This window comes from Phyllopteryx taeniolatus, chromosome 8 (genome assembly GCF_024500385.1).
Source record: "Phyllopteryx taeniolatus isolate TA_2022b chromosome 8, UOR_Ptae_1.2, whole genome shotgun sequence".
NCBI lineage: Eukaryota > Metazoa > Chordata > Actinopteri > Syngnathiformes > Syngnathidae > Phyllopteryx > Phyllopteryx taeniolatus.
The window spans coordinates 17,940,784-17,964,711 of NC_084509.1; the positions used below are offsets into that span (position 1 = coordinate 17,940,784).

The following is a 23,928-nucleotide window of genomic DNA, read 5'->3' on the forward strand; positions in this document are numbered from 1 at the left end:
CATTTAGTCTATTCGTTTTAATTTGATGTACTGTGTTGTTTTGATACAATTAAATAAGTACTTTCTCACGATAAGTCTGTCAAATGTTTGAAATACTAAAGATTAATAATGATAACACTTATCCTGTTATGACCCCTGTTCAAGTGGTAGGTCAAAATAAACAAACTAAAAAAGAAATTATTCCTTGTAGCAATGTGTTATGTTCTTATCTTCTTCATTCCTGGAAAAATAGTATAATGTAAAGACGAAAAAGCTGCACAAAGACAGAAGCCATTGCCATTTTAAAGTATTTATTTATATATATATTTTATCTTAGTTTGGTTGATAATCTTTTTAATAATTGTTGCACTTTAGTATTTTTGTACTCAACAGAAATCAAAATTAAAAACAAAGGCAAACATAAAAACAAAACTAGGGGGGGAGAGTGGAGCAGAGAGCTGACTCGCAGAGAAGGAAAGGCTGAGATGAAGAGTACACACACACTAGATGGCAGCATCAAGGAGGCAAAACAGAAAATGAGAACTGGGCAGAATCAGTCTGATGTGTGAAACAGCTCTCCCCCACTCTGTCTGAATCATGTGCAGTGCTTCCCATTCAGTCTTGCTGTAGGTCCCCAGGCTGAGGTTCAATTTCATGTCTGACTTGCATGTCTTTTAGTCCACTCATCTCCTCTTCATTGCTCTTACGTATCAGTTTTGGCTTGGTGCAGAGGCCAGGAGCACAGATCTGGCAGGAATCAAGGAGAGTTGGAGGAATTGTAACTTTTGGAAATGTTCATTGAATCTTCGTAGGAAATTACAGAGTGCAAATGGAAAGCACGAGCGCAGCACGACACCAACAACTGTTGGTTGTAACGTCAACTGTGCAGTCTGGTATTGTGCAATTGGGGCAGTACAAACATTTACAATGAGATCAGAAGGTCTTTTCTCTGCACCAGTAAATATGACACTCCAACAGGAACATAGAAAGGAGTTGGGGTGGATAAGGTTTTCAAATGTTCTGCTGTGGTCCCCAGTGTGTTCTTGTTTCCATCTGGTGGTGCTTAAGCCTACCAACAGTTTAAAGCACTACTGTGTATTAAAGGTGGGCTCAAATCACCATGCCTAAAATCTTGACTTCACATGCTATGGACATCCAATTTAGAAGAACTTTAACAACCTTTTGTTCGTTTGGAAAGGGGTCCAGAGTCCAGGGGTATCAAAACAAGTCCAAATGAGAGGGAAGAAGAGTCACATTAAAAAATGTGTCATCTGTCCAGGCGCAAGATGTAATATTAAAATAATCATTCATAATAATGGCCGAGGAATCACAGCAGATTTTAAGGGCAGAAAGGGAAGAAAAAAAACAGGTGTTGTCAGTCTTCATACTTGCTATGTTTTGGATGAAATGTCAAGTTATTCCCTTTAAGTTTCTGTTTGCTATCCCCGCCGCTGCCACATCTATCTAAAAAAAAAAAAAAACAGGCGCAACAGCTATACGAATGAGGAACAAATGAAATGCTTAAAAAAGAAAAAAATATTACTCTTATTCAAGTGTCTTGATATAATTATTAAAACAAATATGAACAATCGTTTTAAGACAGAGAAAGCCCTGTCTCTCTGTCCTCTTTTGGCAGGAAATTCATAAAGCAAAAAGTAAACATTTCGAAAACATTGAAAAATAAGAATGATATTAAAAAAATAAAAGCCTCCCCAACAACATCTAAAAACAAAAGAAACAAATAGCAGAAATTGCAAAAGCATTCTATACATGGCATCACTGTACAAGGAGCAAAAATCTGGTAAAACTACCCACAATGCATTACACTGTAACAGACATGAGTGAGAAGGTTGGGAAAGAAGGTAACAGCAGGTGGGAACAAATAAGAATGGAGGGGTGCTGGGGGGAGTCCAAAAAGGAGCATGATATCATGAAAGAGAGGATGAGGGGAGAAGGTGGGGCGAGTCCAAAGTGCAGAATTCAGTTTTTTCTCTTAATTGGTGTCCTCCTTGCAACACAAAACTGTTTTTCGATAATAATGTCATCTTAATAAACATTTTACTGGAAACTGTGATAACAACAGTAACAATATTGACCATTATGTTTAACATGGACATTACTATTTGACAATAAAATATGTATTAAAAAAAATAAATTGGGGGGTGGGGGTGGGTGACAACAGGAAAAACATAAATGAGCTGGTTTGTCCTTTGTGTACTGACACTGAGCTCTATCTTTGGAGGAATAAATGTAGGCCGACTCCAAAAACACCTATGCAGAGATTCTCATCCAGTCTGAAATGATCTGCAGTCTGCAAGTAGGAGGAGTACAGGAGGAGGAGTTGTGTGCAGCTTCAAGACGCCTTTCATCTCCACACCTCTCATTGCGCAACCGTGTGCACAAATGCTCACAAGCACAATATACTTTGGATCTGATGCAGTACTGTGTCCATTTTTTTCTGTTGTTATAAGTCAAACCGGCTCCGTCAGCCAATGAGGCACAAAACGATGTGCATATGAAGGATGAGAGGAGATTGCTGTGGCGTGGGATAGTCTTGGTAAAAAAAAAGAACCCCACTGGTAACAATGATTGATATTTGTGCAGGAGATGGTGGCACTTTGACCTTTTGAACCCTGAATGCCCCAACTGTGATGTTATATGAACACCCACATTTGAGCAGACCCCCCCCCACCCCGCTTCCCCCTACAAAGAGATGGTGAGTGATGTCGATAGATGGGTGATGGTGGTTTGGCATGATGCATCTCAACTCAACACAAGTCAGGATGCTTGATATAGACCGCTGTACATAGGATACACTGCATCCTGTAGGGAAGGGGAAAAGAAACAAGGAAAGAATTTATTTGTGCTTTAATCCCAAGCATATAAATGGTGCCATTTCATAACTCGTTGTTAGACATGTATCAGGATTGCAACGTTCCAGAGAGAATTAAGATTTTATACATTCATATCCAAGGGCTTTGTCGGTTCTTTAAAGTTCCCCTTTCATCAGATTACATTTTTTCTACTGGTTTATGCATGCATAAGTCAAAATTAGTGTGTGACATGGTATAAATTCTGAATCTATGTAGATTGAATGCAAAGGTCAATAAACAGCATAAGGCTTGCAAAATGGGTAGATATGAAATCACTGAAATTTTTATGTACTGTAATTTCTCGTGTATAATGCGCATCCATGTATAATGCGCACCCCCAAAGTTGACCTAAAAATTCTGGAAAACCCTTCAACCTATGTATAATGCATGATTTTGCTTCTACCCATATGATCAAAACATGAAGTATGGTCTGTATTTTGTTAGTTTTTTCAAAGAATTATTCTTAAGTTAAGCACTTTTATTTGAACACATAATACTTTATTTGTATTTACTTGCTCACATTTTGAAATTCACAGCCCTACTTTTATTTAGTAAATGAGAAAACACACAGTTGTGCTCACATGTTTGATTACCCAGGCAGAATTTGTAAGATGTGTACAATTCTTTTAAGAAAACATGAAGGACCAGACAAAACACATTTAGTTGTATTTTAATGTGATTCAAATTAAACTGTCAAGCATTTCAGAAAAGCATGAACATTAAACAAAACATAACCATAAAGAAATGAATGATGGTTGCTGTTCAGTCATCAGTCATATTTATAAAAAAAAATAAAAACATTTAACAAATTCTGCCTGGGTATTTAAACTTATGAGCGCAATTCTACATATATGCAGTCATATGTAACCCTGTCATGTTGGAATGAAAGTGTCGTCTACACCTTTTTCATAACCTCTTGGTGCCATACTAGAATGAAAGTGTACAGCTTTTTCATAACCTCTAGATGGCGGCATACATTTATAAAATGTGAAAGTCTTTTTCATTTTCTCCTATACCCGTGTATAATCTGCACTATTGACTTGTGACAATTTTTTGGGGTAAAAAATGCGCATTATACATGAGAAATTACGGTAGTTGTCAATTAAGATTCAAGTACCTGTGCAATTCGTGTTCGCTACACGGCTCAGTCAACTCAGCTGAGCGAAAACAGGGCATTTTCCTTTTTTAAGCGACCAAACTCAGAAAATACTAAAAACACTCTATAATGTATACATATGGTGTGTTTTACAACAATACTTTAAACTATATTCATGATGTAACAATGGTGGATGGAATAGCAAAGCTTGCATTCATTGTCACCAGTAATGATCATTCATGCAGGTTCAAATCAGTGGGAGCGAATGATGAGCTTGGTGAATTGTGCTTAAGAATGATAGTAATGAGGAACGGGTGTCACGCTGGGTGCCGTGGCCCCTGGAAAGGAGAGTAAAACAAGGAAGAGATTTAAAAAACTAAAAAAGAAATCAAAAGGAACCAGCCGCGGTGACTTGTGGTGGTGACCGTGGCCGCTTCACAGCACACCATTGCCTACGACCCACGAGGTGCGGGAGCATACAAGTGGCGCAATTTAAGCAAGACATTTTAGGCATTTCCAACCAAAATTATCATGCAAACCTGATAAACGGACATCAAAGATGATCAAAATTAAACAGAAAAAACCTGAGGGGCAACGAGTGTAAAGCAAAGGTGATACCTAATCCCAGACAAAAGGATATAGGAGTAAAGTAATGTACATTGGAAACTCAAAGGTTGACCACAATCCAATCTACAATACCTACAACACTCGACCGCCAATTTGTTTGTATTTCAAAAAAGATTTTTACCACTGGAACTCAACCGAAATTTAGTAACTCAGTTCCAGAGTCAGGGTTAGCCATAATTTTTTTAATTAACTAGTAACCTTCTGTGGTGGCATAACAAAAAGCATCTAAACCTTTTTAATGCGGTCTCACAAGATATGAATGACATGCATGCACTGAAGTTTTTCCCTTGTGAAAACCGATCGTCAATGGGGGAAATAACAAGATATTATTTTCCTGGTTATTCCCAACACACTTTGGAGGTGGCTGCCAGCATGGCCAGTGGGGTGGCTGCCCTTCTATCTTGGGTCCACGGCCACCACCCCTGTAGCGCCGCCCCTGCCATGGTCGTTAGTCACATTATGTCCCCACCAATGAGTGTAAATTGGCTTATGTGCTTTGATTGCAGTCCATAGCAACGGTTAAATTTTGCAGGTGAGCCTCCTAACGTGGTTTGACCATCATTTTCATAGTGCATATATGGCACGTGATTAGCTTTGTTTACACTGTGTGCTGACAGCCGAAGCAGTAGCTGAATGGTGCCAGGGTCAGCTTCAAGCCTTCAGAATTTACTTCAAAATTTAAACACAATGATATTGAACGACACCACATAAAACAAATGTTGAGATGCGTGACGTCATCTCCCAGAGTGTGGTATTTGTATATATGTGTGTCTGTGTTTGTGGCCTCTAAAATAAAGAGAAATAAAGGTACAGTGACAAACTGAAGGTACACCAAAGAAATAAAGGCACATTAAATTGTGACAAAATCGGTACAAATGGCACCATTCATTAAGCTAATGTAGGACTTAAAATCGCGAATCTACGCTCCCTCCCCAACAAAATGGACGAGCTTCATCTTCTCGCAAAGACCAGTAAAGACTGAGCTTCACGGAGACATGGCTTTGTGAACACGTCCCCGATGGTGCCGTAATGCTTCTGGGCTTCCAACTACACTGGGCAGACCGCGTCACAGAGTTATCAGGGAAAACAAAAGGCGACAGGATATGCTTCTATATCAACAAGAAATGGCTAAAGGCTAAAGAGGACGCCTATCAAAGTGGGGATAGAGCCCTGTATAATTGCGCTAGAAACCAGCTGACTATAGAGATGAACATTGCAAAGAGAAATTATGCAGTAAAGCTAGAAAAACAGTTTACCACTAACGACTGCCGTGGATTACAATCGCTAACCAATTACAAGCGACCATCCCCCTAAACTGAGAACAAAAATAATAACTGGCGACCTTCTACTGCAGATTTGAAAAGGACACTTTCACACCTCACACACACCCAGCCGCACCACTGACCACCACCATCACACCTCTGACTCCCCCTCCTGCGTTGACCATCCACAGACAGGATGTGAGATGTATCTACAAACAACAAAAGATCAACAAAGCGGCAGGCCCAGAGTTGCTGAAGCAGTTCTACACAGCAGCCATCAAATCAGTCCTGTGTTCATCCATCACAACGGACAATCAAAACTGCTGAAAAAATTGTCGGCACACCCCTATCTAACCTTGAGAACTTACACGCTGTCAGACCTAAGGACAAGAGCATGCAAAATCCTCATGGACCTTCCACATCCTGGTCACCACCTCTTCCAGCTCCTTCCCTCATGTAGGCGCTATCGAACAATGCAAACTAGTACTAGAAGACATTCCAACAGCTTCTTCGCTCTTGCCATTAACTTCTTAAACAGTTAACTTACAATTCCATTGTAACATGCTGCCAATTTTGTCTTGAAATTGTAGTCACATCTCTGGTGGATGATTCTGACTCTGATTCTTAACTGCGACACACTATTTACAACCTGCTCTACGCACTGCTCTCTCTTCGCTGGACCGTGAGATGTGTACACTGACTTTCCAGCTCCCATTCCATTTTAGCGATTGGCGTGTGGTGAGCGTGCATTTTGAACGTCTGACAGAACACCCACTAACATTTTCATCCACTCGTCAACGAATAAGCGCATACGTCTCGTCCTGATTTAGTTATCAAAGAACCATGTAAAGCTCGTCACAGTCACATTGTCGTCATGAAAAAAATGGGCATCAAAGAAATAATTGTGTAATTGTTGATGAAAACAACACGGCAGGAAAGGTTTTTTTTGTTGTGAAAGCTTGTGACACAACGGTGTTTTTGATTGGCCGTGGCGTTACTTTACCGTGTTGCAACACTGTTAATCTGTGATTCAAGTTTTGAATCGCAAGTTTTGAATCGCAGCAAAATATCAAAACTAGTAACAGAACTCCGTACGCTGCGCGACAACTCAGTCGGGTTCGGCCACATTGCTCTGTGTGCGGAAGGCCTAAGACAAAGGTGTCAAACTCGTGGCCCGGGGGCCAGATCCGGCCCGCAACATTTTATGTGGCACGCGAATGCAAATCATGTGTGTTGACTTCATGTTTCTTGTGAAAATACCACAACTTGCGTCTTTACTTGTATAATGTTGAGATATTGCAAGCATTTTATGTTACAATCACCTTTTTGGAATAAATGTAATAATAGTGAATTTTTTTTATTGGCTTCTGATTTTAAAACTAGTTATCCATCAATTTGTTGTGTATATGTCATTATATGAGACAATATTTTACATGGGTTCACAGTCATAACGGCCCTCCGAGGGAAGCCATAACTACAATGTGGCCCACGACAAAAATGAGTTTGACACCCCTGGCCCAAGGTGTCTGAGATAATGGAACAGTATCTGTACACTTCAGAGTATCAATTTACCTTTAAGGTAAATTACAAAACTGACCAGTGTATTCTTATTCTGAAAGAGATTATGGATTACTATTATTCTCACAATAGCCCCATCTGTCCTATGAATGCCTGTAAAGCATTTGACCATTAACCACTGGGCATTATTCAAGTAACCTGTAGATTGTGTGGTTCCACCAATACTGGTAAGACCTTTGCTGTGTATATTAGTATATTTCAGACCACACAGTTTGTGTGAAGTGTTGTTAAATGAGATCATTGCAATGGGATAAAACAGGGAGGAATATTGCCATATAATAATAATAATATTGTTATTTACTGAGCAAGTTGACCAACTGAGGGACCAACTTTCAGAATTGAGTATCGTGTGTAAAGTTGGCCACAAAGTAGTGAATCATTTGCTGTATATTGATCTTGTTGTCATTTCCCCGTCCAGTAAATGTCTGCAGTCCCTTGTTGAATAATGTGTTAAATATGACCATGAGTATAATACTGCATTCAGTTTAATGAAGCTAAAAACCTTTATGCACAACATCAAACCTGTTACTCTATTTATCATGATGATTCTGTTCTCAGTTGTGTCACAAAGTACAAATATCTCTGTGTTGTTATGCCGAATGCACAATCAGATGATCAGGACATATGTGCACGTTATGTCAGAGGCAATTTAGATGCTGCTTGAAACCCTTAAGCTTCAATTATTTAAAGTTTTTTGCACACAGTATTCTCATATGTGGGCATGTTTTAACAAAGCTAAAAATGAGAAAATTAACAGTAGCATACACTAATTGTTTTAGAAAACATTTTGACTTGCCGTGCAATTGTATTGCCAGTGGGATATTTGCATTTTGTGACATTTCATCTTGGTGAAAATGTATGTAAAAATGTTAATGCTTTTCTAAGGCCGACTGGAACCCTCTCAGAATAGTCTCGTGACTGTGGCTGTTATGTCATGTATTTTCTATCCTCACTCATAAGATTTTGTCATAAATTGGTATATAGTTTGTGAGGTGGTATTTTACACGTTTCTCAATAGACTTTACACTGATTTTATCACCCTTATCGGTATCGGCCGATAATCAGTATCTTATGCTGATCGGCTCCGCAAAAGACATTTACTCTGCATCGCCATCGTGCACAGTATATTTTAATCCAAAAGCTAGTTTATTTTTAGCCTTGTCGCGTGTCTTTTGGCGTAGTCCTGTAAATATCTGACGGCCAATAAAGTTATTAAAAAAAAAAAAAATCAAATAAACGTCGGCGGTGTGGAACAGACAACACGTCTGAGACAGACAACACATAATACCCGATCAGACGACAAGAGAAATTTGCTCTTTCAAGATTGCACTATGTCAGACTACTGCAATCAAATCTTGTAGTCCAATATCACCGCATCCCGTTTTTTACGATCATTGGGCTTTATCTTGTCAACACAAATGCGACTGGATACACTTGTTACCGTGGAAACGACAACAAGAGTGGATCGCGCCGACTATATTATGAGGACAAAATGGGGGGGAAACATATGTTGGTGGTCACCAGTGCTCAAGACAGGATAGGACGTTCGTTTAAGGCCTGCCTGAGGTATGTTCACGTACTTTGAATACGATACGTCTCACAAGCAGGCAATAAAATGTTATGTAGCCTAGCAAGCTAGTGGTAGCATGAACGGTTGTACGTAAACATGCCGCCATTCTGTCGAATCATGCTCTAAAGTTTCGGTGTGGGTGAAGCAATTTAATTAAAATGAAGTAATTTAATTACAGTAAGTTAGCACCCATTATTTCTGTCATGTTGTAATGTTGGTTTGACCTGAGTGATTAGAATACACGATCTGACTAGAGCAGTGATTTCCAACTTTATAGAGCCAAAGAACATATTTTACGATTGAAAAATCTCACGGCACACCAACAAACAAAAATGTCACAAAAAGTGGATACATTAATTACTGTATTTACTTCCTGCCATCTAATAGAATTAATTTGTTCTGTCTGTCACTATGCCTCACTGGCATAAATAGAGGAAAAAAAGATACATTATTTATTGTAAATATAATTTTTTGAGCAATTAAGTACACAAGTATATACAGTAAATGAACAGGTCATTTAAATAGACACATTCCTCCATCTTGTGATCGGATTGGTGATCGTTTTTTTTAAACTCGCTGATTGGTGATCGGCCCCAAAAATCCTGATCGTGTAAAGCCTAATTCTCAACTGTTTATTTTAAATGAACCAAATACTTGAAATAAACAATTTAATTGCATTTCAAAATTGTTGTCCTCGTACATAACAGTATCATTTTGAATCAGTTATCAAATATTGTACCTGGCCTGATGAAAGGATTACGTACCATTGCTAGACTCCAGCCTGCTCCATGCTGTACTGCAGGTCAGGGGGCTTATAGGTGAGAAGCATATCAGTGGTGCAGGAAGAGGGATAGCAGGTCGCCGCGTGGAGCTCCCCTTCAACGTCACATACTGCTTGAAATAGACATTTTATTGCTGTTATGGATTTTTTTAAAGTCAAGAGCTATTTAGGTTATTGCATTTTAATTGCTGACCCGACTCTTCCCGCTGGTGCAGCTGCTGGCTTCCTGACAGTGACGTCTGGCTGAGAATATCTGACATACGAGCGGAACTTAGCGCCTTCCCAGCCAACAGACTCATCCCAGACATAGGCTCCGACTGGTCCTGGACAGAAATTTCCATTCATCAAACACAGGAAAATGAAACGATACTGAACATGAATCTTGAAAACTTCCAATTCAACATTCAACATGTATAGTGTAGTCACTCACATATGCATCATCACAGGTCTGGATGGTGTGGTGGCGCTGAAGATGTCCTCGGGACCTGTAAGCTTCTCCTTGCTGACCTCGTGAATAGCCCAAGCCATTATGATCAGGCACCTCCATGGCTTGCCCCGTTTGTCTGGACTCGACATGTTCAGAGTCTGATAATAAAATATTGGATGTATAAACTCATGGTAATCTTAATGCTGGGGAAAATTATGCTAAATACTCCAATAAGTGCTGGATTAACCAACCTCTAGTTGCTGGAGGACTCAAACTGATATAGCCACGTCTGTGAGTAGGGGAATTGTAGGGAGGGGTGCTGCCTCTGGGAGGACCCAGGAGCTCATGACCTTCTCCTGCTTTGGCCAGCAGGCCCTCTTGTGTATGGTGGTAACCAGATGGTACCTCATCTTCCTCCATGCTTTCCGAGTGGGGCAAGCTGGGACAAGGTGCTTGGACAGAGTGTTGTTGGGGCTGGACTTCTGGCGGTCGGATCTGGAGAAGGTGGTGGTAGTGTTTGCTTACCGGGGAGGCTTGAGGTGGCTGTGGTTCCAAACTCTCACCCTGGCTCAGCTGGCGCAGAAGTAGCATCTCTCCGTATTCTGGTGTTGTACTGCTGGGTGGTGTTGGGGGTGCAGGGCATGAGCGGGGGCTCTGCCTCTTCAGCAGTGCGGCCAGGTCCTGTGGCGGTAACCGAGGATCTGCATGACCTGTTAAAGAGTGGCGGGGGGACAGGAGCCCCTGCAAAGTGGGTGTGACATGCTGTTGTGGGGGACGATAGTCCAGTGGAGTTGGAGAGAGTAACGCTTGCTGTAGTGCTGACGGGGTGCCATAAGTCCCGGTTCCCAAAGCCCCACTCTGGTAACCCTCCAAGCCCGGTACGTTGAGAGAGGCCCCCTGCATGTAAGGGCTATAAGAGCCCAGAACTCCAGGGGCTCCCCGAGTGGCTGCGTCACCAGAAAAAAGGTGGGGATTGAACTGGGCCTGGTCATAGGCTGATGTGAAACGTCCAAGGCTACGACTGGAAGAACAAAGGAAAAGGAACATTATATTAACCCTTTGCACGCAATTTTTTTTTTACTATGGTTGAAGAATGTGGAGCAGGTCACTACATCACTCAACATGGGAAGATCTCAAAATACGTGAGGTCCTTGCCCACACTCAAGCCTTCACTGAGAAAAATATGTCTCTTTCCAAAGGAGGATTTCTTGGTAAGCCTTTGGATTTATGCAAGGTTGGTTACACATTCTCCCATTGAAGGCAGAACAGGGGTGTGAATGTTAGGAACACAATACAGATCTCCTACTGAAACTATTGACACCTCTATATGTGCTGCCGCAGCACATTCTATGCATCCACTCACCAGATACATGGAGGTGGAGCAAGCGCTGTTGTTGTCATCTGATCAATGTCCATGAGGCTTTTCCAATTACTGTTTTGTCAGTGATGGTAACTAATGTCCTTGTGACCTGTACTTATATATAAAATGTTTACCCTAAGTGACAATGTTATGGTAAAGTTAAAATGGTGCTCATGAATTTCAATGAAACAAAAACAGTTCCAAACTTGTAAAACAGAGCTCCTGTGAAATGAAATGGAATGACTCCATTCAAAGACCTGAGGTCATGATATGTTGTGAAGTAGAATACTGAGAGTCGTTTGGCATTGTAGGCTTTTGATGGTCACTGTACAGAAAGATTCAAGTCACCTGTGCGATTCTGCATTATCTGCACTCAGCTGCTTCCCAAGAACTCTGTGTCCACATGGTGCAGACAAAAAACTGCTCTGTCTTTGTGGCCCACCTCCTAATTCCACTTCCTGTACCTGAATAGTCACCTGCATAAATTAGACATTTGGTTACTTTATATCAGTACACATGATCACAAGTGGATTAAATTCAGAAAACAACAAGGCAAAACTAAGTACCATAAAGTACGGTCTACAGAGCACACGATACAGTATACAAGACATACCCACTAAATTTGAAGCTGCACATATAACACTTGCTGTGTGGTTCGGATTGTTTCCATAGAGTTTAGAGAATATATGCCATGTGAGTTTTGTTGGGTGTTTGATGTATTTGTATGTCTTACTGCCATGTTTTTTGCAAAAGTAACAGTTGTTTGTTAAAGGTCACAGGCTTGATGAGGGTGTTTAGGGGTGATCATAATTGACCTGCAGTGTAAACATTAGGGTTGGGCATCGAGAACCGCAATCGTTCAAATTTAAAAGTTTCGGTTCCCAGTTTCGATGCCTTGTCCGCTGATCCTGAAGAAGTGTCGAAAACCGATGAAGAAGCGTCGAAAACCGACGAAGAAGAACAAAGGCGTGCTTGTGCCCGACGGTGGCAGTGGTGAACAAAAGTGTGTCTTAACTTTGTTAACATTAATAACCAGTTGCCTCAGTGCAATACTTGGAATAAGATTATATTGTGCGAAGGAGGCTTTCACAATGTGTAGTGTCTGAGGCACTCCCTCCCAAGTCCCGCGCCGAGCCTCAGCCTACACCGCACGGAGTTTCAGTGAAGTCAACTCTGAGTCAATTGGGTGAGTGAAACAATAAAATACGTCTATGCCAAAATTGAGACAGCTAACAAGGTAAACGGTTGGTTGCACCTTTGCACTGATGGTTTTTGGCGTTTATTTTAGTCTTCAAACCAACGTTAAGAGTTGGACAGAAAAAAAAAGCTTAACATTGAGCTAAAACTTCACCATAGCAACTTTACATCATAAGCCATGGCCCAATAGTTAAGATCATCGCCTGCCACCATGGGGGACCCAGATTAAAAACCCCGACCGGACCATCCGCCAACATCCCCCGGACTCATGGCTGTGGTGACCTTGAGCAAGACACTGATACCCCGAACTGCTCCCCAGGCGCTCCAGTCTGTTCCAGTAACAAGTGTGTGTTCAATGTGATGGGTAAAATGCAGAGAACAAATTTCGAGTGCATTCATGCATGTTCATGACAATAAAGGTGATTCTTCTTCTTTAATTAATTGGGACAAAATTCGCATAAACGTTGTCCCGCCATTTCACAAACACTAACCTTGTGCCTCATCAGTGGGTAAGGAAAGGAATCAACGTTTTATAGCATTTTGTTCCATCCATTCTAAAAAATAAAAATGCCATGTGAAGTTACTTTTTGTGCCAAAATGCTGAGTTCCGGCGTGTACCCTTCAAAATTAAAGGCTACAAGCTTAAAACAGGAAGTCAAGTTCAAACTTGCAGATATAAACCATTTGACCTGAAAAAACAGTCCCAAATAACTATTTTAACAATGCTATATTTAACTTTTAGCTGAATATTAAGTCAACTGGTTTTTGAATTGGAACAATTGGAACAATTAGTTGTGCCTTTTAGTTCATAGGTTTGATATTGATACTGCTTATAAAGTATTCAGAGTCAAATGTTCATTTTAGTCCATGCCGCGGGTTGCTAAGAAAATGGATGTTCATAATTTGGACAACCTTTATTTAAACCATGCAAACTTTTTTGACCCATCCCCCTAAAAGAATCAGAATCGAGAATCGCTTGGAACCGGAACCGAAATGAGGAACAGGAATCGGGACCGGAATTGCTCCAATTCAAACGATGCCCAACCCGAGTGAACATAGCCTATGATGCATAATTTTTTTATTTTTTTTTTAAATTGCGGCTCATAGTCAAATTTTACGGTTATATAACTATATTCAACTATTAAAAACCTCACTTGCTGCTGTTGAGGTACACCCTGAGCTAATGGGACAGAAGGGTGCACAGACGTTGACTGCTGATTGGCTGGCATAGACACTCTTGGAAGGCTTGTGGGAGGTGGGCTCCCACTCTGGCCCTGGTAGAGTGAAGGAGAGCCATGTTGATACGGTACTGAGGATGGACCTAGGGAGGGCGAGAATAAAATCAGTTGTTATAAAATTTCATAGAGAACAGAGATATACAGAAAATCTTAACAAGGGAAGACTCCTAGACTAATCCTTGAGGACCGTATAGTTACAGATGATAACCAACAATGCATGGTCATAGACTAGCAATAGTGCTGGGGAATAACGAATTACATGTAACGATTTACGTAACTTAATTACAAAATTTACATAATTGTAATCTGTTACATTACTGGGAAAAATGTGGAATTAATTTATAGTTGCTTTTGGAAATTTCCATGATTACACTTTCAGTTTACCTTTGAAAAATCGTCGCCAAAGCGCAGATTTTTTCCCCCATATCACTTCCTCCTTCTAAAGCCAACGCTTGTGATTGGGTCTCGCTTGCCATTCTGCCATAGTCTCGAACCTGACATTTTTCCAAATAGGACCTCAAAGCGCCATCATGTTGTGCAATTTATTAGTTTATCTGAGATTTTGAAAAGTTTAGACTCATTGTTATAAATTTGAACACACATTTGTTTATATTTATGTTTAACACAACGTCCCCAAATTCATTGGAATGGGGGTTGTAATTGCTCAGGTGTTGCATTTTAGATTGATTGCTTAAACATTAGATAGTGCTTGTTTTTGGCTTTGGGTTTCACCTGTGAAAACTGAATTTGCTGTGAAGCAAACATGAAGACCAGAGAGCTGTCTATGGGAGAAAAGCAAATCATTTTGAAGCTGAGAGATGAGGGGAAAAAAGATCAGAGCTATTGCACAAACATTGGGCACAGCCAATACGACAATTTGGAATGTCCTGAAAAAGAAATAAACTACTGATGCATTGAGCAACAGACATCGAACAGGTCGGCCAAGGGTGTCAACGGCAGTTGATGACAGAAACATTGTTAGAGCTGTGAAGAAACACCCAAAGACTACACTCAGTGACATCACTGTCAACCTCCAGTGGGCAGGGGTGAAGGTATCACAATCCACTGTTGGAGACTTCGAGTGAAGAAATATACAGGCCATACCACAAGACGCAAACCACTAATCAGCAAAAAGAATCAGAAGGCCAGGTTGGATTTTGCAAAGAAGTACAGAGATGAGCCACAAAAGCTTTGGAACAAAGTTTTATGGACTGATGAAACCAAGATTAACCTCTATCAAAGTGATGGAAAGGCCAAAGTATGGAGAAGGAAAGAATCTGCTTATGATCCAAAACACACAAGCTCATCTGTGAAGCATGGTGGAAGTAATGTCATGGCTTGGGGTTACATGGCTGCTTCTGGAACGGGCTCACTAGTCTTTATTGATGATGTAACTCATGATTCTAGCAGTAAAATCTATTCTGAAGTCTACAAAACCATTTTGTCTGGCAATTTACAGAAAAATACATTCAAATTTATCAGGAGAAGCTTCATCATGCAACAAGACAATGACCCAAAAGACACTGTCAACACATCATAGGACTTCATCAGGGGGAAAAAGTGGAAAGTCTTAGACTGGCCAAGTCAATCACTGCACCTTAACCAAATAGAGCATGCATTTTACCTCCTGAAGAGGAGACTGAAGGGAGAAACCCCCAGAAACAAACAAGAACTGAAAGAGGCTGCAGTTAAGGCCTGGAAAAGCATTTCAAATGAAGAATGCAACAGTCTGATGAAGTCAATGGTTCACAGGCTTGATACAGTTATTGCAAGTAAGGTTAACTTTAAGTTAACTTAATAATGTCTATTCCAATAGTTTTGCTCCCTTGATAAGTGGGTGGCTTCAAACAAAAGGTGCTCTGTCCTGAGTTGTTTTACACATCTAGATGCAACTACCTTGAAATAAAAGCTGGAATTCTGGGCTTTTGTCTCATATCCATCTTTTGATCTGAAACCCAAATATCTTCAGTATCTAACAAAAACAAAGGATTTGACCTTGCCGTTCCAATGCTTTTGGAGGGTACTGTGTAATCGTTCTGATTCCAAAATAGCAATGTCTCTCTTTGTGTCCCCTCGTCACACAGATTGCAAGCGCACAATAATTCTCTGTGCTACTGTGAATTGAGAATTAAGGGCACACTCACATGGGCTTCGACGTTTTTGGATATAGTGTAATGTACTCCATACAGCAGTACAGAGATTGTCACAAGTATGGAAAATTATGGTAATTAATAAAGTAGTATTACTAACCATGCCCTTGCATTATGCCTGCAGAGCCAGGCGGAGAACTCTGATTTGGCTGTCTGAAGAGGTGGTTGCTCGGATGTGTTGGCGGAGGGCTGGACGGCTGGATACGCAACCTGAAGGAGGACAGGAGAGGGAGTAGCAGAGAAGCGAGATACAATAATTATGCAACATTTCTATCGAGAGCTCTGTACCACAGTATCAAGTTCATTGTTCACTGGTTGCATAGTAGGGCCACAGTATGTGCACTTGTCTATACTTTACCTCTGAAGCTGGTGGGTTAGGTGACTGGGCTGACTCTCTCCATGGCCTAAAGACAGACCCTGTAGAGAATAATTTTGCAATATTTGACTTTGTGAGGGCGGCTTCATGTGGCGATGTAAGAGCTGTAAGTTGTCCAGTGAGTGGGAAAAAGAAAAAATTGTTTCATCCCCTTATTTTTGTTTTTGCTTGCAGAGGAATTTAGAGACGTGTGCCTTTGTTGTATTAAAAGCTGGTGTTGAGATGCCATTCTTGTCTACAAAGACGTGACTCAGTAGAAGGACGTAGTGCATACCTGGATTTGCTGGTGGAGGATTTGTTGCTCTTGCTGGTAGAGGATATGCTGTTGCTGGGTGTGTTCCAGAAATCGCTCATCCTGCTGGGCCGCATACATTTTCTGGAGCTGCTCACACTCCTGCAAAAGAATCAGACAATTAGTAATCACCACATTTACAGAGTAGAAACCAGGGACAATTCAAGTGCTTTCTTCTAAACTAACGAAGGAATGTTGGCATGGTAGCATAGGAGTTTACAGTAAGACGAAATCTGTCTGTAATTGCACTCTGAGGGGACACTCAGAGTTTTGGAAACTGAATAAGTTTCCAAAACTATGCATTCTATTGCATGAGGTTAGTCAACAAATTTAGCCCCAAATTTGGGAACACTTGGCATTCAAAATAAAAGATCTAGCGTAACCTCTGTCAGTTAAATAAGACAAAAAAAATGTGTTAATTTTAAACTGGCAATGCAAATAATTCCCCCACAATAAAGGCAGTAAAATGTACCTGCTTGAGTTGCTTAATGAGGCTACTGTTCTCTAGCTGCGTTTTGAAGGCTTGAATGGTGGCAGCGCCGTCAGAGAACCTTCTGACAGGTGAGAAGCGTTCCATAGGAAGATGAAGTGTGTTACAGTCTTTATAGCTGGATCTGAGAAGCAGACCAGAACGAACAAAAACAAACCGTACAAGCACACAAGAGACACACAGAAACCAGCCACACAGGAACAAAATGACAGATAACATAAATGACACAAACATTTTCAGTCACAGACAAAGACAATGGACACAAACAGACAAATAAAAAGGATTAGGTCTAATTCATAAAACACTCAATTAGATTAGTAGACAATTATATTTGGAAATTTCAGGATATACAGTGGCTTCAAAAAGTACTATAGCCCTTTAACTGTTCACATTTTGTGACCTAACAATTACAAACTTAAATGTATTTTCTTGAGATTTTATTTGGAAAAACACAAAGTAGCACATAATTGTTAAGTAGAACGAAAATGTTATACACTGTATATTATACATTTTACCTGTGTATAATTTATCCATTGCATCCATCCATCTCAGTATAAATACACCTGTTCTGTGAAGGTCTCAGTGGTTTCTTAGAGAACACTGGTGAATAACAGCAAGACCAGTTAGGTCAGACAAGTTAGGGATAAAGTTGTGGAGAGGTTTAATGCAGGGTTGGGCTATCAAAAAAAATAAATATCCCAAGCTTTGAACATCTCGAGGAGCATCGTTCAATAAATCATCCAAAAATTGAAAAAGTATGGCACAACTGAAAATCTACCAAGACATAGCCATCAACTAAACTGACAGAGCGAATTAGAAGAGCATTGATCAGAGAAGCAGCCAAGAGGCCCATGGTCATTCTGGAGGAGCTACAGAAATCCACACCTCAGGTGGGACAATCTGCCCACAGGACAGCTACAAGTTGTACACTTCACAAGTCTGACCTTTATACAGTAGAAGAGTGGCGAGAAGAATGGTAAATGGTAAATGGACTGCACTTATATAGCGCTTTATCTACACCATCACAGTGCCCAAAGCCTCACATTCACCCACTCACACACACATTCATACACCAATGGGCAACTGCTGCCGTGCAAGGCACTGTCAGGGTTCAGTGTCTTGCCCAAGGACACTTCGACATGTGGATAGTCGTAGCCGGGATTCGAACCAGTGACCCTTTGGTCACTGGACGACCGGCTCTACCTACTGATCCACAGCCCCAAGCCATTGTTGAAAAAAAGCCATACAAAGTCCCATTTGCAGTTTTCCACAAGCCATGTAGGGGACAGCGCAAATATGTGGAAGAATGTGCTTTGGTCAAATGAGAACTGGCCTAAATGCAAAATGCTGTGTGTGGTGGAAAACTAACACTGCTCATCACCCTGAACACACCATCCCCACTGCGAATCATGATGGTGGCAATATCATGCTGTGTGGATGCTTTTCTTCAGCAGGGACAGGGAAGGTGGTCAGAGTTGATGGAAAATATAAATAGTTTGGCAATCCTGGAAGAAAAACTGTTGGCGGCTGCAAGAGACTTGAGACTGACAAGGAGATTCATCTTCCAGCAAGACCCTAAACATAAAGCCAAACCTACAATGGAAAGGTTTGGACAAACGAATATTCATGTGTTAGAACGCGCTAGTCAAATTCCAGACCTAAATCCCATTCAGCATCTGTGCTGTCCACAGATGCTCTACATCCAACCTGGCTGAGCTTGTGCTACTTTGCAAAGAAGAATGGGCAAACATTTCAGTCTCAATGTGCAAAGTTGGTAGCAGTGAAATAGGGCTCCACAAATATTAATGCGGGGCTGAGTACAAATGCACGCCACCATTTTCAGATTTTTGTTTTCTTAAAATTCTGAAAACTGTCTATCATTTCCTTTCTTGCAATGATGTGCTACTTTGTGTTCTCCCATCACATAAAATCTTAATAAAAACATTTAAGTTTGTGGTTGTAAGGTGGCATAATGTGGAAAAAGTTCAAGGGGTATATAAATACGTTTTCGAGGCACTGTAAACTGTACCATTTGAGAAACAATGTACTTATACACCCAAAAGATTGCATGCGGGAAAATGCTACTCAGCTAAAATCCGGCATGGGTTGTTGACGTGCATTTCTGCTGCCAACAATCAAAACTATTACTCTTAATGCTAATGCAGAAAACAATGCTAAAAATGAAGACACATGCTTGCTTTGCATTGGTCCTTGCTTAAAACTCAAAAGATGGACACAGGCGCACATAACAGATTTTAGCCTCCTGTTCATCAACTTTGCGTAGGAGCGGTTGGGGGGGGGGGTAAAAAAGTTTGAAGCTTGAAAAATCCTATTTAACTCTGCTTCAACTGTCGATGTTGGCACCGACCAAATTTTTTATTAAAACAGAAAATCGTCCGAGTGTCTAAGAACTCGTCAGGAGCGACAAATCATTCCTTACCCCTGTACAATGCCCAACCAGAACTGTGAATTTCAGTTCTGTATCCTGAAGTGTTGCTGTTTCTAAAACCTTCATTGAGGAATAAAAATGTTTGCATGATCTTGTGTGTGTGTGTGTGTGTGTGCGTGCATTCGTGTGCAGACTTGAAATCTTATTTGTAATCAATGGCTCTTAATTGTGGGAGTATTTTGTAGTATGCCATTAAAATATGGATTCTGAAAGGAAAGTTGGGTTGTTGTGAAGCAGGTAAATAGTGGGAAGAAAAGGTATGTGAACCCTTTGAAATGTATTACATTCCTGCGTAAATTGGTCATAAACTGGAGTCTGATCTTGGAATATCCAAGTGCTCTTTAGCAATCTTCAAACACGCAGCAATGTTTTTTTAAGACAGCAATAGCTTCCTGATTGGTGTTCTCCCATGAACCCTATTCTTATTTAATGTTTTACGTATGGTAGATTTGGCAACAGAGATGGTGGCATGTGCTAGTGATTTCTGCTAATCTTCAGCTGACACTATAGGGTCCTTTTTTTGTTTACCTCATTGAGCATTCTGCACTGAGCTCAAGGAGTCATCTTTAAAGGATGACCACTCCTTGGAGGAGAAGCAACAATGCTGAACTTTCTCCATTTATAGACAATTTGTCTAACCGTCGACTGATGAACATCAAGACTTTTAGAGATACTTTTGTAACCTTTTCCAGCTTTTATCTTCCAACAACTAATGCGTTAACACATAGTCTTAGAGCTCTTCAAGGTACATCGCACAGTTAGAATGCGGTCACATCCAACTTCTTTTATAAAATATAATCTCGTAAACCTCCCACCATAAAAACAATCATTCAACTTATTTAACCTAATCAATAATAAATTACCTACTATTTAACAACCACAAAAAATATACATTATCCTAAATCCCCCCCCCCAACCAAACCAAATCACAAATACACTCTTACAACAAACATCACCATATAAACACTAAACACCCACCCCCCCCCCCCACCCCCCCCCCAACCCCACCACCCCCCCACCCCCCCCCCCCCCCCCCCCCCCCCCACCCCCCCCCCCCCCCCCCCCCCCCCCCCCACCCACCCCCCCCCCCCCCCACAAACAACCACACCCCCCACCAAAACAAAACCCCCCCCCAACCCACACACCCCCCCCAAACACCAAAAACCAAACCCCCCCCCCCCCCCCCAAATAACCAAACCACACACCCCACAAACTATATAACCACCCAATATACCCCCCCCCCCAACCATCCCCACACACCCCCCCCACCCCCCCCCCCCCCCCCCACACCCCCCCCCCCCCCCAACACCAACACCCACCCCCAAGACAAAACAGCTTATATCCACAAAAAGCCATCTCCATTACACCGATTTGATCGGGATGATCGGTATCGGCCGATATTTAGCATTTTATGCTGATCGGCTTTAATGTTATAATTCGCCGATCCGATAAATTACGTCATTGATTGGCTCCGCAAAAGAAATTAATTCCGCGTCGCTGCGTGCACAGTATATTTGAATCCAAAAGCTAGTTTATTTTTATCCTTGTTGCGCGTCTTTTGACGTAGTACTGTAAATATCTGACGGCCTATGAAGTTATTTTAAAAAAATATATATATATATATTTTTTTTTAAACGTCGGCGTTGTGGGACAGACAACACGTCTGAGACAGGCAACATGTAATGTCCGGATCAGACTACAAGACAAATTGTCTCTTTCACGATTGTCAGACTACTGCAATAAAATCTTGTATTCCGATACCACCGCATCCCGTTTTTTTACCATCACTGGGCTTTATCTTGTCAACTTAAATGCGACTGGATACACTCGTTACCGTGGCGATGACAATAAGAGTGGATCACGACGACTATATTATGAGGACAAAAGGGGGAAAAACATGTGTTGGTGGTCACCGGTGCTCAGGACAGGAGAGGACGTTCGTTTAAGGCTTGCTTGAGGTATGTTCACGTACTTTGAATACGATACGGCTCACAAGCAGGCAATAAAATGTTATGTAGCCTAGCAAGCTAGTGGTAGCACGAACGGTTGGACGTAAACATGCCACCGTTCTGTCGAATCATGCTCTAAGGTTTCGGTGTGGGTGAAGTAATTTAATTAAAAATAAAGTAATTTAATTATAGTAAGTTAGCACCCATTATTTCTTTTATGTAATGTTGATCTGATCTGACTGATTAGAATACACGATCTGACTAGAGCAGTGATTTCCAACCTTTATGGAGCCAAGGAACATATTTTACAATTGAAAAATCTCACGGAACACCACCAAACAAAAATGTCACAAAAAGGGGATACATTAATTACTGTATTTACTTCCTGCCATCTAATAGAAGACCATTCATTATGCCTCACTGGCATAAATAGAGGAACAAAGATACATTATTTATTGTAAAAATAATTTTTTGAGCAATGAAGTACATATGTATATACAGTAAATGAACAGGTAATTTAAATAGACACATTCCTCCCTCTTGTGATCGGATCGGTGATCGGTTATCGTTTTTTTAAACTCGCTGATCGCTCCCAAAAATCCTGATCGTGTAAAGCCTACTCTTGAAAACGATTTACAGGGGAGAAAACGTCTGTTGTAAATCAACCAGACCAAAGAGCAAAAAAGCTCCAAAATGACACACGTAATGAAGTAAAAAAAATGTAATCTACAAGAAGCAATACTTTACTCTGCATCCAACACCCCCATTAAAAAAAATCGATTTTCTTTCGACGGAAAAGGTGCAGTCATTTTCAGCAATGCTATTCTCTACTACTGGGATGACAGAGTCTGTAAGTTTTAGTGCGTTTGTGCATAGTACAGCACGGAGTGGGTGCGTCCCCTCACCGGGTGTGTGTGTCAAGGGCCCAGCCCACCCTCTGGCGGGGGACCTGTGACCGCTGGGGCTCTGCCGAGGGATCGCCATGCGATGTGCTCATGAGTGCGTGCGTCGTGTGCCGCTTGCAGCGGTTCGCCAGGTACCTGGGCCGCAGGGAGGGGGAGGATGGGGGTGAGGGTGGGAGACAGGAAGCAGTGCTGGTCAGCTCACTGCCCTCGTTTGCTACTAGAGACAGGGGGAAAGCCCGCCCATTCCCACCACTGCCAAAAAGGGATATCATAAGATCTTGCCTAATTGAAGAAAATTAAACCACAAATAGATGTTAGAGCTCATGAGTACTGTATACCACAATTAACAAAGTAAGGATTTTTAATTTACAGGCTTTACAAGCTTAGAGTAAGCAAAGCTGGATGAGAAAGAGTGGAAAAGTGTCTAAATTTGTATGTACTGACAGGGGAATCAGATAAAGCGGTGGCTTTAGCGTTTGGCTGGAACTGTTGGCTGATTGAGTTGAGAGCCAGAGAGGAAGGCACTTGCACGACGGTAAAAGGAGCAGAGACAGTGTGAGTGCCACAGCAGAGTGGCCAGCACCCGTAGGAAAAAGCAGAATAGCCTTGAGGCACAGACTCCCAGCAACCCAGGCCACCAGCAAAAGATATAGTAACTGCTGTACAAAGAGGACAAGTTAAGAGGGTTTTACCTTGACCAAGTTTCAAGCACAAACAAAACCTGTACCAGTCACGACTATCAAGGTAACATGCCGCTCACACTATCCAATTTTGCCAGCACCTCTGTATCTATATACCTCTGTATCCCACCACCAAAAACTGTCACAGTTGGTTACCTTTGTACTGCTTCTTGATCTGGTTCCCCATCTGATCCCTCTTCATCCACCGGGGCAACAGCAGGAATAGGGTGCTAAGGGAGGTATAGAGTTTCCTCGTCAACTATAATGTCTGTTAACTATACGAAATGTACTATTATTAATTAATAAGAATACATTTTAATTAATAAATACTACTACTAATAATAATAATACATTTTAATAACAATAATAATTACTGGACTGGTAACAAGAGGTGATGGCCCCCGTGGTCTTTTCAGGAGCTGAGCATGCAGTTGGATATTGGCACCACCATCGGAAGCTCTTCGACCAAGGGGCCCCATGCCATTGAGTAACTGCAGAGTGGGTGGTTGCAGTAACGACTGCTCCTAAAGTATGAACAGAAATCAATAAAGCTGTGAGTTCATCTTGGTTCATAAATGCTGTGACATGACTGCGTATTGCAAGTTATCTGATGACTTAAGGGAACTTCTAAACCACATCTAAATTACTG

At 41.2% G+C, this 23,928-nt stretch overlaps 1 protein-coding gene across 3 annotated transcripts in view; it reads right to left on the reverse strand.

The window, feature by feature from the left end:
* Positions 1–273: 273 nt before the first annotated feature.
* sik3 (SIK family kinase 3) overlaps positions 274–23,928 on the reverse strand; it is a 46,149-nt gene continuing 22,494 nt past the window's right edge. For 2 of the 3 annotated variants that reach the window (XM_061783140.1, XM_061783142.1), the window contains 14 exons: positions 23,654–23,803; positions 23,436–23,509; positions 22,600–22,734; positions 17,279–17,420; positions 16,789–16,908; positions 16,497–16,555; positions 16,239–16,348; positions 13,905–14,071; positions 11,902–12,029; positions 10,445–11,214; positions 10,197–10,351; positions 9,960–10,089; positions 9,750–9,876; positions 274–2,802 (listed from right to left, as the gene is read on the reverse strand). In XM_061783140.1, coding sequence (XP_061639124.1) covers positions 9,755–9,876; positions 9,960–10,089; positions 10,197–10,351; positions 10,445–11,214; positions 11,902–12,029; positions 13,905–14,071; positions 16,239–16,348; positions 16,497–16,555; positions 16,789–16,908; positions 17,279–17,420; positions 22,600–22,734; positions 23,436–23,509; positions 23,654–23,803 — 2,262 coding nt within the window. In that variant the 3' untranslated portion in view covers positions 274–2,802; positions 9,750–9,754. The remainder of the gene's footprint in view (positions 2,803–9,749; positions 9,877–9,959; positions 10,090–10,196; positions 10,352–10,444; positions 11,215–11,901; positions 12,030–13,904; positions 14,072–16,238; positions 16,349–16,496; positions 16,556–16,788; positions 16,909–17,278; positions 17,421–22,599; positions 22,735–23,435; positions 23,510–23,653; positions 23,804–23,928) is intronic. The other variant, XM_061783141.1, reaches the window with a different exon arrangement.